Source organism: Sylvia atricapilla, chromosome 16 (genome assembly GCF_009819655.1).
Source record: "Sylvia atricapilla isolate bSylAtr1 chromosome 16, bSylAtr1.pri, whole genome shotgun sequence".
Lineage (NCBI taxonomy): Eukaryota > Metazoa > Chordata > Aves > Passeriformes > Sylviidae > Sylvia > Sylvia atricapilla.
Genome location: NC_089155.1, coordinates 1106367 through 1121791, shown reverse-complemented (window position 1 = coordinate 1121791; position 15425 = coordinate 1106367). Strand labels below are relative to the sequence as shown.

Genomic DNA, 15425 nt, shown 5'->3' with positions numbered 1-15425 from the left:
TTGCTGTTATCCTTATGAAGAAAACAAGTTAGGTACACTCACAAATACTTCCTAAACAGAGGCACTGGCTCAAATACAGTGAACTAATAGCTTCTTGTTAACTACTAAATTGGACTTGATCTTTGTGTCCAGGATCCCATGAGCCTATTTTGTATGTTATCACACACAGTGAAACACTGTTTTTTCTCTTCCCAGCTATAGCGACACAGGCTAGTGTGGAGTTCCGCCGGAAAGGATCCCAAATGTCCACAGACACTATGGCTTCCAACCCCATGTTTGATGCAAGTGAATTCCCAGACAACTATGAAGCAGGAAGGGCAGAGGCATGCGGGACACTGTGTAGAATATTTTGTAGCAAGAAGACTGGGGAGGAAATATTACCAGCTTACCTATCCCGGTACTAACCTATCTTCCAGTTGCTTTATTGGTATAACTTTATGATGCAGACTAATTCCCAGTGAATAGCATTCACTCACTGTCTGAATCCTGTGTTGCCAGTTTAAAAACACCTAGCTGGCCTTCAGAGGCTGGAGGTGGGATTCCTAGCTAATCACAGCACTGTTTTCCTCTTGCATTTTCCTGATACTGCTTTTCACTGGGTTTTCTTCAAATTTCAGTTGAAGGAGGGTACCTTAAAGTGCCTCCAGCTGGAAGGAACATTTTCTTTGTTGCTTTCTTGCCTCTTATATTTTTATTTTTGTTTACTTTATCACTGAATGTTGTTCAGATGGAAAAAGTAAGTGTGGATGGAAAAAATTGTTCAGATGGAAATAATTGTTCAGATGGAAAAAAATAACACATAAGACATTGTACACTTTATTAGACCACAAAGGTTCTTATGTTGTTTTATGTTTCGTAGTTGCTATTTTTCATCCTCTGAGTATAGAATGCAGTAATATCCCATTATTTAAAACAGTTGTGTTTGAACTACCTCTGTGTTCAATTTTATTTCTGAAAAAATGAAGCAGTTTTGCCTGTCATAGTATATGCCTTTTTCACAAATTTTTGTTTTGTGAAATAGCAAATGCTAGAGGCACAGAATCAATTTTAAGTCATGATCCTCTCAAACTGTTCTGGTACATTTGTCCCAGATGGCATTAAAACTTCCCAGAAGACTGAACAATTTTATTTCATGAATGTTGTAGTATTTTTTGTATAGATAGTTTGTGTTTTTCTTTGCCAGTCAGTGGGATTCCTCTGTGTCTGCAAGACTTTTGAAACAATTAAGAGGGCATACACGTTCTCTACAAGAAGCTGCAAAAGAAGCTAACTGCTCTAGGATGATGAGCAGCTGGTTTCTGCCCTTGATTTTTCTTTATAGTGGTTGTGATGGTTATGATTGGTCTCATTTTCCAAATTGCTGATCAGTGTGTCTTGTCCTGATATCTTGTCCCCTGCCTCCCCTCAAGATTTCACAGTATTTTTCTCCTATTGGGGAGTTAAAATCAAGGTCTTGCTCCCACCCTTTTATAGGAAGGGAGTAGTGGAGATCAGGTGATCTGCTGCTAGTAACCAGCTGGTTGTGCTTACTCAGGTCCCAGTCTGTGTGTTGCAACCAGTCAAAGATTTCAATAAAACTGTGCTACACTGGCTTTTCATGTGAAATACCTGTCATTTGTGAAGGTTTATTAAGCTGGTCAGGTGTGCTTGCCTGTGCTCAAGTAACATAAGGGAAGACTTATATCAATGTTTCCAAGCTCTGTTTTTGAAACTTTTGAAACTTACTTTATATAGACAAGATCAAATAGTGGCTACAGAATCATGTGGGGTTCTGATGATTTTATGTGCAAATAATTAAATCTTATCTTTCTTTGTCAGATTTTACATGCTTTTAATTCAGGGTTTGCAGATAGCAGATTTCGTTTGCCACCCGGTTCTTGCCAGTATTATTCTAAACTCCTCTCCTCTGTTCTGCTGTGACCTGAAAGGCATTGATGTTGTGGTTCCCTACTTCATTTCAGCTTTGGAAACTATTTTACCTGACAGGTAAATTTCCATTTCCATGTAAACATCATCAGAGGTGTTGGAAGATGTTTGTCTTTTGTCATTCCTGTGCAATTTCACCAAAGAAATTCTGCAGTGTGGGGCCCACTGTGTGTGCATGTATTTGATGGTGATAATAGCAATGCTGTGTAAACTCAAGTTTTCGGTTTTATTTAATGCAATTTGCGTTAAAGCAATAATAGTGCTTATTTTAAATGAAATATGTGAGTTGTTAGCTGCATACTCATTGATGCAAAGCAGTGCCTTTAAGAATAGGAAAATATATTGAAATATGACAAAATTATATTGAAGGCCTTTACTATTAAAGTGAACTTTCACAATATATTAATTTGTGGCTGTTGTTGCAGTGTATTCAGTAAGTAAGCAAGCATCATTAAATGGAAAAGTTGATAATTTAGACTGATGAAATTGGAGTAGGTTCTTATCAGAGTTTTATAGATTTCTGAATGTTTTCCTAAGTTAGACACTTAAGAGTATTCTCTGTATGTGTTCTTCAGTGTATGTGTTACGTCTAGATACCCTGTTTCGTTTTGATGTTAGGCATTTAGACAAAAAGCATTATTTATCTCCTGGGCCTAAATCTGAGCCACTGCTTCTTTAGGATCGGTCTTAGAAAGAAATGGCTACATTGCATACTGCAAATTACTTAAAACCTCTGGGTGGGTGTATATTTAATATTAACTTAGTTACATTCGGCTCCAAGTTCTTGTGAAAAGTTCATTAACTGTCTGATGCTTTGATTTGCAGGGAGCTCTCAAAGTTTAAAATCTATGTAAACCCCACAGAGCTAAGAAGAGCTTCTATTAACATCTTGCTATCTCTGTTGCCTCTCCCTCATCATTTTGGAACAATAAAGTCTGAGGTAGTACATTTATCACTGTGTTTTGCATTCTATTTTTGTTTCCCTGGGAGTGGGATTTGGGTGGGTTGTGGGTTGTATTGGATATTTCCTTTAGCACTGAACTCTTTCAGTGAATGTGAAACAGTAAGACCATATTGCTGGGTGTCAGTAACAATGTGTGCTGTCACCATTGACTTTTGAAACCCTGCTGACATGATCTTTAATTGATACTGAAATTAAGTGTATTTTTTCTTCAGGTTGTCCTGGAAGGGAAATTCAGCAATGATGACAGCTCAGCATATGATAAGCCAGTAACATTCCTGTCCTTGAAGCTGCGGCTTGTGAATATCCTTATAGGAGCTTTGCAAACCGAAACTGATCCCAACAACACTCAAATGATACTAGGTTATTTCAACTTGTTATTTATTAACTGTATTATAGAACTGTCTGTCTTAATCTGTCTTGGGATAGTATGGATTGTTAGTGATGCTTTGCAAGAAGGAGGTTTATATTCCTGGCAGGTTGTCATATGCGTAGTCTTCCTCATACTATGAAAACACCTTAAAAAGCCTCACGTTTTTGTTAATCTCTCTTTTTTTTATGTGGAGTAGTACTTGAAAAGTAGAGGCAAAAGTAAAGCACATTCCAGCACAGAAAGTCAGTCATAACTAGAAATAAAAGTAGGTAAAATGTCTTAATTTTAGGAAGGATTCCTGACTAATGGATTTCAGAGAAAATCTTAGATTTTGATATGGTTGAACCGAAGAAACATATTGACATAATGGGGACTGGTGGTCCAACATTGGCAAAATACAGATGACATTTGTTTAGCAGTGTGTAAATCCTCAGACAAAAGCTTTGGAATAGAGTGTGGAGCTGCACTATGCACAATTTGGCAAACTGTTCTTGGAGGTAGTAAGTGGATTAACATTATCACATTATCTACTTCCTGAGTACTCAGGAAGTAGAAGATGAAAACTTGGATAGTGCGTGATCTGTCAAGTTAAATATGCTTTCAGATAAGTACAAATGTATATGCCTATTACTCTTTCTTGTCCCCCCCCCCTTAATCTTCTCTCTTTAGAAGTGCTTTTTTCAACATGATGGTGTTCTTGCTCTTACCACTTTCCTTTTGTCTGTTTAAAAAACAGCAGTCTTGTGTGAGAGAGGGATCTGCCTTGTTCTGAGAGGCAGGCAGTTTACCTGGTTAACAGAGGGAGGGCAAGAAAATGATGCATAGTTAAGAGAAGGGCAACAAATCAAAGTCTGTAAAGACTTTTGGAAGGTTACCTTGCAATAGTTTAAGCAGTTTCTTTTCTCACTGAAGACTAGAGGGGAATAATTTGAAAGAAGAATTTGCACCCACAGCTGGTGAAGGGGTAAGGATATCTGTGGTTTCCAAGTGAGACCCTCAGAACACTGGTGCACCTGAGGTTGTCTCACCTCCAGTACTATGTCTGACACCTCAGGGTGATGCTTTGTTAAATCCCACCCCTGTGGGCCAATGCCCCTCCACACCTAGCTGGTTTGCAGCCAGCTGGGTAGGTGCTCTACCTTAAATGGCTTTTCTGCTGAGAATTATTATTCCTATGCTAGTCTCTGCCAGTTCACCTGCCCTTGTATTCCTGCTCTTACGCTTCTGTTTACATATGTGAAAATGTTTCTTGCTGGCTTTAGCTGGAGGGGATTCATGAATCTCCAGTTTAGCGAAATTCTCACATGTACCACCAGTTTCTCAACAAAAGCAGGGATTGTTTCCATCTGCTAATAAGTGTTTGGCAGTGAGTGGTGCATTTCACAGAACCCCAGAGTGGTTTGGGCTGGAAGAGACCTTAAAGCTCATGTCATTCCATCCTGCTATTCCACCATGCGTTCCACCCCCATTCCCTGAGCAGGGACACCTTCCACTAGCCCAGGTTGCTCCGAGCCCTGTCCAGCCTGGCCCTGGACACTTCCAGGGATCCAGGGGCAGCCACAGTTTCTCTGGGCACCCTGTGCCAGGGCCTTCCCACCCTCACAGGGAAGAATTTCTTCCCACCATCCCACTTCACCTTGCCCTCTCTGTGTGAAAACATTACCCCTTGTCTTGTCATTTCCCTTCATAGGGTAAGTTGTGTTTTCCTAAATGTTCATTGATGGATGAGGCAGGGGAAGGATGCAGAAAATTAAAACTGAAACCACCAAATGTGCCCATGTCAGCCAGTTTCAGGTCCTTGTCCTTATTGCTTCTTCCCTCATCACCTGGAGGCGATGCTGCCAAGCAGATAAAGGCTATTCACCCTAGTTTAGCTAAGACACATCAGCAGTTTTGATTTAAGTGAATTAAAACTTTCCTGATGTTGAGGAGAGAGCTCTGTCCCAGCTAGCTTGGAATGCATTTGGGTGGGTGACCCCTGCAGTTAACAGCGTCAACTTTTTGAATACAGTATTTTGGCACTGATGGAAATTAGAGCAAAGAAAGTGACAGGCTGATGAGAACTTCGAAGCAGAGGGAATTTCAGTGTATCCCACCTCAGATCATGAACTCACCTTCTGATGAACATCCTTAAACATAACCTGAGTTTTTAAATCAGCACAGTCTGGTGTGAGACAGGGAACCACTCCAGCCCTTCTGTGAAGCCAAAATCCTTCTAAACTGAGGAATTACCTATCACAGAACAGTTGGGGCTGGAGGAGACCTCTGAATATGATTCAGTCTAATTCCCTGCCAAGGCAGAGTCACCAGGAACAGGTGACACAGGAACCTGTCCAGGTGAGTTTTGAATGTCCTCAGAGAGGAGACTCCATGACCTCCCTGGGCAGCCTGTTCCAGTGCTCTGCTGCCCTCCATGGAAGGTTGATTTTCCTCATGTTGAGGTAGAATTTCTTGTATTTTTGTTTGTGCATTTCTCCTTGTCCTGTTGCTGGGTACCACTAAATAGAGTCTGGCACCATTCTCTGGACACCCATCCTTGAGATATTGATATGTAATGATGAGATCTCCTCTCAGTCCTTTCTAGACTATGTTCAAAGCATTTTTAACAGCTGAAAGCACTGTCTCTCTCAACTTTCGTCCACTTCAAATGGCTAAGCTCAAAGCAAGTCCTGTGTTTAATAAGATATTTTGTAAAACAGGGCTGCAAACCATTATGTTAAACCTTCTGTGCTGCTTGGTAATCTCTAGTAGTGAATTCTCCTGTAGTCCATAGTTACCTTCTTCTATCTGATTCTGCAGGTGCAATGTTAAATATTGTTCAGGATTCAGCATTGCTAGAAGCCATTGGCTGTCAGATGGAAATGGTGAGTACTTTTTATTGATTAAGTTACTTGTTCAGAAAGAATGCATTCCTCACTTAACCTGCTGCTGAAAGGGGCTCAGGTAGCATCTCAAGGTTTGATCTTCTGTATCTGAGAGCATGGGGAACTCAGAATTTTTTCATCTCTCTAAACTGCCTTTCTCTTTGCAGAATGGTGGTGAAAACAACCTCTTCAAAAGCCACAGTCGCACCAATAGTGGCATTAGCACTGCAAGTGGTGGCAGTGCGGAGTCCACGACACCTGACAGTGAGCGGCCAGCACAGGCCCTCCTGAGGGATTATGGTAAGGACAGCTCTTTGGAAAACCCTGTCATGGTATGCCAGGTTGATGTTTTCTGGCTTTTTAGTTCTAGTTCTGGCTAAAGCATTAATGTGCCCAAGTGTTTGAAGCCAGGGTGATAGTCCAGCTGTGTGCTGCAAGTCTGCACTCACATGTGCTCTTCCAGTGGTTGTCTTAACCCTACTAAAGGACTCTTAACATTTTCAAAATCAGAATGTAAAAGCTTTTGAAAAAGGTGTTTGCAAACTTTACTTTCACTTATGTTTTAAAGACACTTAGATTCTGCCAACAAGAATAGGTTATATGTACACCAAGTGTAAATTAATTGCTTCATTCATTTGGATAGCATTCCAAATCCTCGCTTGACCTCTGCAGCACCTTTTCTTAAACCACGTTTAAGGAACATTTCAGAGACTCAGGCTTTTATAGAGCAAGTAAGCAGAATGCTTGTGATATGTCATAACAATAGAATTTAATCACTAACTTTAGTTTGCTATGTCTTGTACTGTCCATTTTTGATTCCTATAGTAAAATCCATGTTATAAATCTGTGGTAAGCTGTGTTTGGTAAGCTGTCTGACTTAAGATCTTGCAGTTTCATTTGCTCCTTTGGTCTTCAGTTTAACTGATGTTGGCCAATTAAATGTGAGAACAAATCACCTTTATTATATTGTAGCCTAGACTGACAATTCTGTCATCACCAAGCAGAAAAGTTTGGTGGTGTTTTTTTAATCTAGTTCTGTAAATAGCAAGAGGCCAAAGATTATCAGGAAAGGTTTCAGTGTATTCTAGGGATTCATATAAGCATGTTGGTGCTTTCCCTACAGGATTTGCTTGTTTGACATTATCAAAGTGCTAGTTTTCTTTACACCAGTTGAATTGCATGTTTTAATTCGTGTGGGTTTTCACTGGCAAGTGCTTGTAAAAATACTCATTTGTAAGATTTAAAAAAATTTTCCAAATATTTGAATTACAGAGTCTTCATGCCATGACATGACTTGAAATATATTTTTGTAGTATATTCATTTTATTGGATTTTTAAAATTCCCTGTGCACAGAAGGTAAGGTTGTAGGGAGCTTATGAAAAGAATTTGTGTTTCCACTGGATGCTTCAAACAAGAGAAAATTGAATACAAGACAGTTTATTGTGACTGTTTAGCCACAGTAGACTCTAGAATCTGTTCCTGGTATGACATTGGACATACTTCTTGAGTGTTAAATAAGGTAATTTAAATTTTGAGAAGGGTATGCCTTATCTGTCATAGTTCTCATGTCTCTTTAAACTAGTCATTGAGCAGTTTTTTCTTTCTGACATTAATTTGCATACTTCAATTTTAACAAGTGCAGATAGTATTTGTTTTGTAGTATTTTGAAGTGAGAACAACTGATACTTAAAACATTTTCTATTTTAAATTTTGAGTTAAAGGTTCAAGGAGGCAGAAGGCTAAAAATAATAGTTTCTCTAGCACTGATTCTTTCATTATCTGTCTGTTGAACTAGTGCATCTTTTGATAAACATTAGGTGTGGAAAGAATGGTTACCTTCTGACACAGATATCTGAAATTACATGTGCGCCGTAGTCCTCAGTACAGCTACTAACGTTTAATATACGTTACCAATGCCTATATTTTCCAGAGACTAAAAGACATAACGTGATAGACAATTTAAGCATAATAGCAAAACCTGAAGCTGGCTGTTCTACTGCTAAAATGCAACAGAGCTCTGGGATTATTCAAAATGTCTTAAAAAAATTAAATTGAGCTAGCTGGTTTGAATGGGTCTGTATAATGCCTGGAGAGTGCATTAATGAGGAGTTAACCTGTGCAAAAGGCATAAACCAGTTTTGAGATGGTTGGAGTTTATTTTGTGTCTGTATTGTGGCTGCTTTGCCTTGTTGCCTGTGCTTTGCTTTTTGTCACTAATGCTTAGTTATTTTCCTTCCCTGTGGTGTGTGGTTTTGGGGTTATATCCTAGCTCTTCATACAGATACAGCTGCTGGATTGTTGATCCGCAGCATTCACCTGGTAACCCAAAGGCTCAACTCCCAGTGGAGGCAGGACATGAGTATCTCTCTGGCTGCCCTGGAGCTGCTCTCTGGACTGGCAAAGGTGAGATATGTAGCTTGGTGTGTTTTGACCCTTTCTGACAGGGTGGTTGTAGTCCTGCCTGGGTGAAAGTCGTGTCACAGAACAGATTTCTGTGGCCGAGTTTGTCAGCAACTATTCTGTTGGAAATGAAAAAGAAACAGCACTGCTGTTGTAGATAGTTTTCTCCCAGTGTAAACGCACTGTGGCTCAAAGGACACGTGGCCTGGGGATGTCTTTTAGCTGAAACTTCTATTGTACCACTTTCCCCCCTTGTTCTCATCTTGGAAATAGCTTTTAGAGCTTGACAAAATGTAGCGTGTTGCTAATATGAAGTGTTGCCTTCTTCAAAGCTTTATCTGCGCACAGTTCTTCAACACAAATAACAACTAAAGCTACTAGGTGGGGGAGAAGAGTTGGGATGCACAATGCCCCTTTCTACCTGAGAGCTCTTGTCCAGACTAGACTTCATGGCCTTTGTTAAGCAAAAATCCAGTGTACTTAGAGCAGCCATGATAACCAGGTGTGACAATTCAGCATTTCCTGTCATAATCCCTCAGGAACTCAACAGATCTCTTTTAATGTGTGTCTCAGGCAGTTTTTAGAGCATTAATTCAGCACTAAGCCATATTGGACTGGGTGTTTGTTCACTATTGCAGTAGCATGAACTGAAGAATGTATTTGAAAATGTTCTGAAATGAATTAATGTGTATTACTGGGTCTTACAGAGTACCATATAGAACCAGGGCTTTCTGTAGCTTGTGTGCTTGGTTTGGTTTTTTTTCTTGCCGGGTTTATGGGAATCTGGAAATATCTCTACAAATGTATCCCCAGAATAATGCTAAATATTATAGTCTTTGTATAACTCCCATGCAACTGAAGTAATTCTTGCCCTGGAATATCTTTCCTCTTTACAACCAAGTGGGAAAAAAGAGACCACTTCTTCCTGCACAGCTACTGTGGGGACTTGTTCTGCCTATATTTTTGGAGGTGACATGTCCCAAAGCCTTTCTGAGGTAGGGGCTGCCTTGTCTTGTTTCTGTTCAGCACAAGGTTATTAGTGGGAGTTATAAAGGTCAAAAGTCTTGTTTCCTGCAGGAGTGCTGGTTCACAAACCTGCCTTTCATAAGATTATCTTGAGGGGACTTTGCTGTAGATCTTGAGCTTCTAAAGGATGTTTTAGTTAAATCCTGGGGCTCTGAATTGTCACTCACATTTGTGGAGTACAGCTGCCAGACTTCAGTGCTGGCACTAGCAAATCCATCCACCTTCCTCCATGGTCAGATGCTACAGAGTAGAAAAATCAGTCTGTTCCTTTGCTGAGTCACAAGTTGTGAATAAGAGAGAAGAAAAGAGAAATTTCATTCTTTAGCCTTACAGTGCAGATCCTCATAGCTCATTGTGCTGTTTCCTGACCTTCTCATCTGGAGCCTTGCTCTCTGCAGCTCTGAGCTGGGAAAGAAGCAGAGGGAGGTATTTGCAGTGAGTTTTGGGGAAGAGGTTATGGAGTTTTTTTCAGTCTGCTTGTCCAAGGATGGATTTTTTTGTTCCTTTTACCAGTGGTGAAAGTTACTGTGCTGAGAATATGTCCAGGGGAAAGTTGCTTGAGCAGAATGAAGTCCTATGGAAAGGAGACTTGGCAGTGAGTTGGTTCTTGGAGATACAGAATGAGTTGCTAGAGCTGAAGAAGAGACATTTGTGGAAAAAAAATTCAATACTACAAATTAAGCTAACATTGGTTTCTTACCAAGCCATGCTGGTACCACTCCTGCTCTTTGAAACCAAGTCATGCAATGTGGTCACACTTCAGTGCAGCATTTCTTTACTTTTAGTTTCAATATCCATCACTATTAAATAATTTTTCCCGTAATTTTAAGCTGTAGTCTAAAAAGATTTCAGCTGTTTATTGCTGTTTCTTAAAACTGTATTTGGAATATTTTCAGAAGCTGTTTTTCTCTCAGAGATTTCTGTAGAGGAATTCTTACCCTGTTGCCCTGTTGACGCAGGTGAAGGTGGTGGTGGATCCCTCGGATCGGAAGCGCGCGATCAGCTCCGTGTGCAGCTACATTGTCTACCAGTGCAGTCGGCCCGCCCCGCTGCACTCCCGGGACCTGCACTCCATGATCGTGGCAGCTTTCCAGTGCCTCTGTGTCTGGCTCACAGAGCACCCCGACATGCTGGATGAGAAGGTCAGATCCTCCAGTGTATAGATTTTGAGTGCTGCATCTGAAATGCCTTTTGTGCCCAACCTGTCTGTTCTCGATGCTTTAAAATAGTGTGGTTTGCTTTGGCTTTCTTAAGAATTTCAAGTATGGTTTCTATGCAAAATTCTCTGAACTTTAATTCTTGATCTTTATTCGCCAGTACAGTGCTTGGCTTTAAAATTACCTTTATATTTAAAGCAGTGTCTCAATCTTTCTTCTTTCTTTGTGAAACTAGAAGAGAACAGAAAAGAAACCTGGAAAAAAACAAAAGAGAAATACAGAAATGAATGGGGTAACCCATAGCTACCTGCTGCAGGTAGCCATGACTCTCCTCATTTCTCAGCTTTTACCTGACTAAAGCGTTTTCTAGGCTAAACATAATTCCTTTGATGCTAATACTTTGATAATCAGTTTGTTTCACCAATTTTTCTAGAAACTGAGCAAAGCATAGTTCAGTATGAGGTGGAATTTACTTGGGAAGCTTGAGAAGAGCAGGAAATGAGAGACATATTTTCGATTGCCTTCTGCCCTGCTGCTTAAGAAAAAATGAATAAGTTTGAATGCACATCTTCATTGTTAGTCTCTTTCAGAGCTGAATTTAGTGATCTTTCTGTGTTATAGATAATTGATATGTATGCATTATGTAATATCTTGTTATATTTTTAGATAGAACATTACATATCTTTATATTTTGTTTATTCTGTAGCATATAAAAATACATATTTTTTAGAAAAAGATTGAAAACCCACAAGTAGAACTTTAAATAAAGATGCTTTCTGCATGTGCCTTGGAGTACTGGCATGGCAGTAGGTGACTGCAGTAATTTAGGTTCCCTGGAGGTGGCACAGATTGTGTTGAGTCAGTTGCATAATGCTTTATTCCATTTCGTTATGGTCTTTTTTATTTCAATTACCACTATAAGGAGATAGTGTTACATACTGTGTGCATTATGTACTGGACACGGAGTAGCTCATTCCTGAGTCATGATAGTCAGGTGAGAATCCTTCCCTGCATTTGCAGGTATTAAAAACACAGCTTTCCAGATGCCTTCTCTGAAATTTGCTTTAAATTTTACCTGCTGTAATGCTACTCTGTAAACTCCTGCTGCAATTCTTTGTGGGCAGTCTTTTCAGCCCAATGCTGGTTAATTTTGCTCTGTTAAAAAACTTTGATTTTTTTTCTCTTCACCTTTTATTCTGTATCAACAACAAATATAAGGACAAAGACCAAGACATAGAACCCTGTCTGGTTTCTGGTGGTACAGCCTGACCAATCATGTTCAGTTTTAGTCACTTACTTATTCAGGAGATGTCTGTCTTTGTTATTCTGTAGCTCAAGCCATGAGATCTGAAGCTTTGTTGTAGCAATCTGAGTATTTTCAGCGGTTTATTTTTTTCTGCACAGCACTGATGTCATATCTATGATTCCACTGAGTGTTAGCCTCTCCTGTAATTGATTTATTGAAGCTTTTACAATGTACTTTTAGAATGTTCTTATTTTTCTCTTGTTGAATTAGATACCGTGATGTATTTTACTAATGAAAGATGTTGGCAATTGAAAAATTTGGAAAAGGATTTATTGCAGTTTTCCAGATTAATGTGCTTAGAACTTAAAACTTCTGCAAAGAATCCCAGAAATGCATTTATTATCTCTTTAATTATGTTTACAATTTTCAGTTACATTCATAGTAGTCCTCTGGGCAATTTGGTATGTATGCAATGAAATAAGTAATGTGTATTTATTAATTCAGAGCACTTTTAACCATTAGAATATTAGTAGGTAAGTACACATCTATAAACAGAAAAAGTACCAGTTCTATAGCAAATGTGATCTTATTTTAACAGTGTTAGCGTAGTCATCTGCCTTTAAATAAAGAGCTTATATTACCAGCAGTGGGTTTGTTTGTTGTTTTTTTTTTTCACTTAATGATATATTGCTGTTGCCCCGAGGTTTTGGATATGTTTATCCAAGTACTTCTGCTTTAAGGTGGTTCTTGTGTTTTAGGATTGTTTAAAAGAGGTACTGGAGATTGTGGAGCTGGGCATTTCAGGGAGTAAATCCAAAAACAGTGAACAGGAGGTCAAATACAAAGGAGATAAGGAGCCAAACCCTGCATCCATGCGAGTGAAGGATGCTGCTGAAGCTACACTAACATGGTATGTAATTTGTCAGAGCACCTTTAATGTTCAGTGTTGCCTTGTCTGAGAGTGTTTAATAGGGAGCTCACAGCTGGTGAGCTCTGATGTAACAAGAGTGTTGAGGAAGTTAGGCAAGCTCCCTCTCTGCGCCCTTTGGGCAGGACTGTGCTCTGCCTTACATCTCTTCCCCTCCCTGTGCAGGTGTTAAAAGAAAACAAATCCCTCTGGTGACTGTTCCCCTTGTGCTTCCTCTCTTCCTTGTACAGCAAAACCCAGACCTTCCTCCAGCCCTGGTGTTCTGTTCCTGGCCAGGCCTCTCTGCAGACAGCAATTTCCTATCTCTTTTACTTATCCCAGTGACCCCGTCTTCCCATTTCCTCTTCTCCTCAGCCTGACAACATATGCTGTCCCCAATCTGGTTAGGAAATTCATAAGCACTGTGTGACAGCAGGGAATGGCACATGCAGCACATGCTGGAGCAGGATGGGATGGCTTCCTGCCCACAGTGTTGGGCTATATTAATATATTTGAAAGATTCTGCTGGAAATGCAGTAACAGATAATGTGTGGGTTGGGGAAGGGAAACACAGAGAGGAAAATCGGGATTTGCTCCAGAGAAGCTGGAAAGCACTGTTATGGGCTGATCAGCATAGTGGCAGATAGGACAGATTGAGGATGGGGAGGGATAAATATGTTTTGCAAAAGGCCATAGCTGCTTTCGTTTTTGCTCTGCTTTGGAATCCAACTGTTAAAAATGTTACTGTTAGTAAAAACAACTGTGTAATTTCTAAGAAAAAGCATCTACTGATTGGACAAATCTGTATTGTTGCCTGAAAGTGTTGCTTTTAATTTAGGGAGATGAAGCTGTTTTCACAGTAAAGTGGAAAATTGCATGGGGAGGGCAATCAATAGACATTATTTTGCTCTGGATGTTGGTGTTAAGGGTAAAGTCCTGACTTAGATCATATGAACTTCAGTCCAACACCAGACAACTCTCATTACTGGTTCCTGCCATAGAAATTTTCAATTTCTAATAGTGTTTGTGAGATCCTGTATAATTTCAAATTATTTAAAACAATGCTTCTAGGGGCCTCCTAAGGCTGTGGCTCCAAGGAGGTGAGCATTGTTGGACCCCACCTGGAGGCTTTCTTCCAGGGAAGATTACCCTCTGTGATAGTTTTGCTTGTGCGATCCTGGACCTTTTAGGGTCCCAACCCATTAAAGGGTTTTAAGTTATTGTAATCTGTACTTGAAGAAAGCAAAAGGCAGTTGTAACCAGCGCACTGCCATGTCTGTCCTGCTTGTTGATATGAAAGGACTAAAGTATGGATGATTGGAGAAATAATGTTTTAAGAATGAACAGAAAGCTATGAAAGGATACAGGTTTTCATGCTTTAAAGCGTATCTTAATATTTTTATAACCCAGGTTATAAAGAAGCTTATTCTACAGGCAGAGTACCTTTCTTTGTAGGTTTTCATGCATGTTTTTCTGATGGTGCTGGTTGTCTTAAAACAACCTGATGGGTGAGGGCAGATGTGCCCTGATAATGTAACTGCTAGGTCAAAGTACAGGTGAAGAATATGAGTGTAAGTTTGTGCTTGGGTGGAACAGTTCACTTAATCTCTCATAACTCTCGACTTTTTTCTCACTTGCAGCATTATGCAGTTACTTGGAGCATTTCCCTCTCCTAGTGGTCCTGCTTCTCCTTGCAGCTTGGTGAATGAAACCACGTTAATTAAATATTCCCGTCTCCCTACAATAAACAAGCACAGCTTCCGTTACTTTGTTTTGGATAACAGTGTCATCCTGGCCATGTTGGAGCAGCCTCTAGGGAATGAACAGAGTAAGTTCAGATTTCCCATTTTCTTCTTTCTCAGTCCAAAACCTTCTGTATGGAGCTGCAAAACAAAGGTACTTCATCAAGTGTCTCTCTCACATTTTAGGGCTTTCCAGTCTGTAGGTGGGCACACAGAGCAGAGTTTTGCTCTAGGATGAAGTGGTGAGAATAATTTTAATGCCACTGATAATCAAACATAAACAAGCCTACCCAAACTGTTCATGCAGTTGTCCAAATCTTTCACCGGTGAGATCATATACTTGCTTCTGACTGCCATTGAAATAATGGGTGATGGACGAAAGTAATAACGCTACATTTTGAAACATCCTTGTTCATACTAGAATAAATACGTAAAGACTATAGGAGTCTTGATAGGAATAAGTGCTTAACATATGGTTAGTATGTCATCTTGATGCTTGCACCATTGCTGCTGCTCACTTCAGGCCTCGTATTGCTATATATTTCTGTGGATGCTTTCAGCTCAGGTAGTTTTTGTTGCTTAGGAGCTATTAAAACTTTCCCATGTCTGATCCTGTTCTGTCAATGACACCTTCTGTAAAGGAGATTTTGTCACAGAGTGTTGGCTTTCACAGCTGAGTCTTACTCATTTCAGCCTCATAGACTTTGACCATCAGGAACTTATTACAAAAATATGGTGTTAAATGATGCTTTGAATAGAATAACTGATCTCCCGTAAATCTTTGTGTCATGGTTTTACCTAATAGAACAGATGAAAATTTCT

The 15425-nt window shown here is 39.8% G+C and overlaps 1 protein-coding gene across 6 annotated transcripts in view; it reads left to right on the top strand.

Annotated features, from left to right (window-relative positions):
* The window catches only part of RALGAPB (Ral GTPase activating protein non-catalytic subunit beta), a 64029-nt gene that overhangs the window by 28362 nt on the left and 20242 nt on the right, over positions 1 to 15425 (top strand). For 4 of the 6 annotated variants that reach the window (XM_066330505.1, XM_066330507.1, XM_066330508.1 and 1 more), the window contains 10 exons: positions 196 to 397; positions 1819 to 1986; positions 2752 to 2866; positions 3103 to 3250; positions 6060 to 6124; positions 6292 to 6424; positions 8395 to 8528; positions 10511 to 10693; positions 12713 to 12864; positions 14502 to 14689. In XM_066330505.1, the coding sequence (XP_066186602.1) occupies positions 196 to 397; positions 1819 to 1986; positions 2752 to 2866; positions 3103 to 3250; positions 6060 to 6124; positions 6292 to 6424; positions 8395 to 8528; positions 10511 to 10693; positions 12713 to 12864; positions 14502 to 14689 (1488 nt within the window). The remainder of the gene's footprint in view (positions 1 to 195; positions 398 to 1818; positions 1987 to 2751; positions 2867 to 3102; positions 3251 to 6059; positions 6125 to 6291; positions 6425 to 8394; positions 8529 to 10510; positions 10694 to 12712; positions 12865 to 14501; positions 14690 to 15425) is intronic. The other 2 variants (XM_066330506.1, XM_066330504.1) reach the window with 1 other exon arrangement.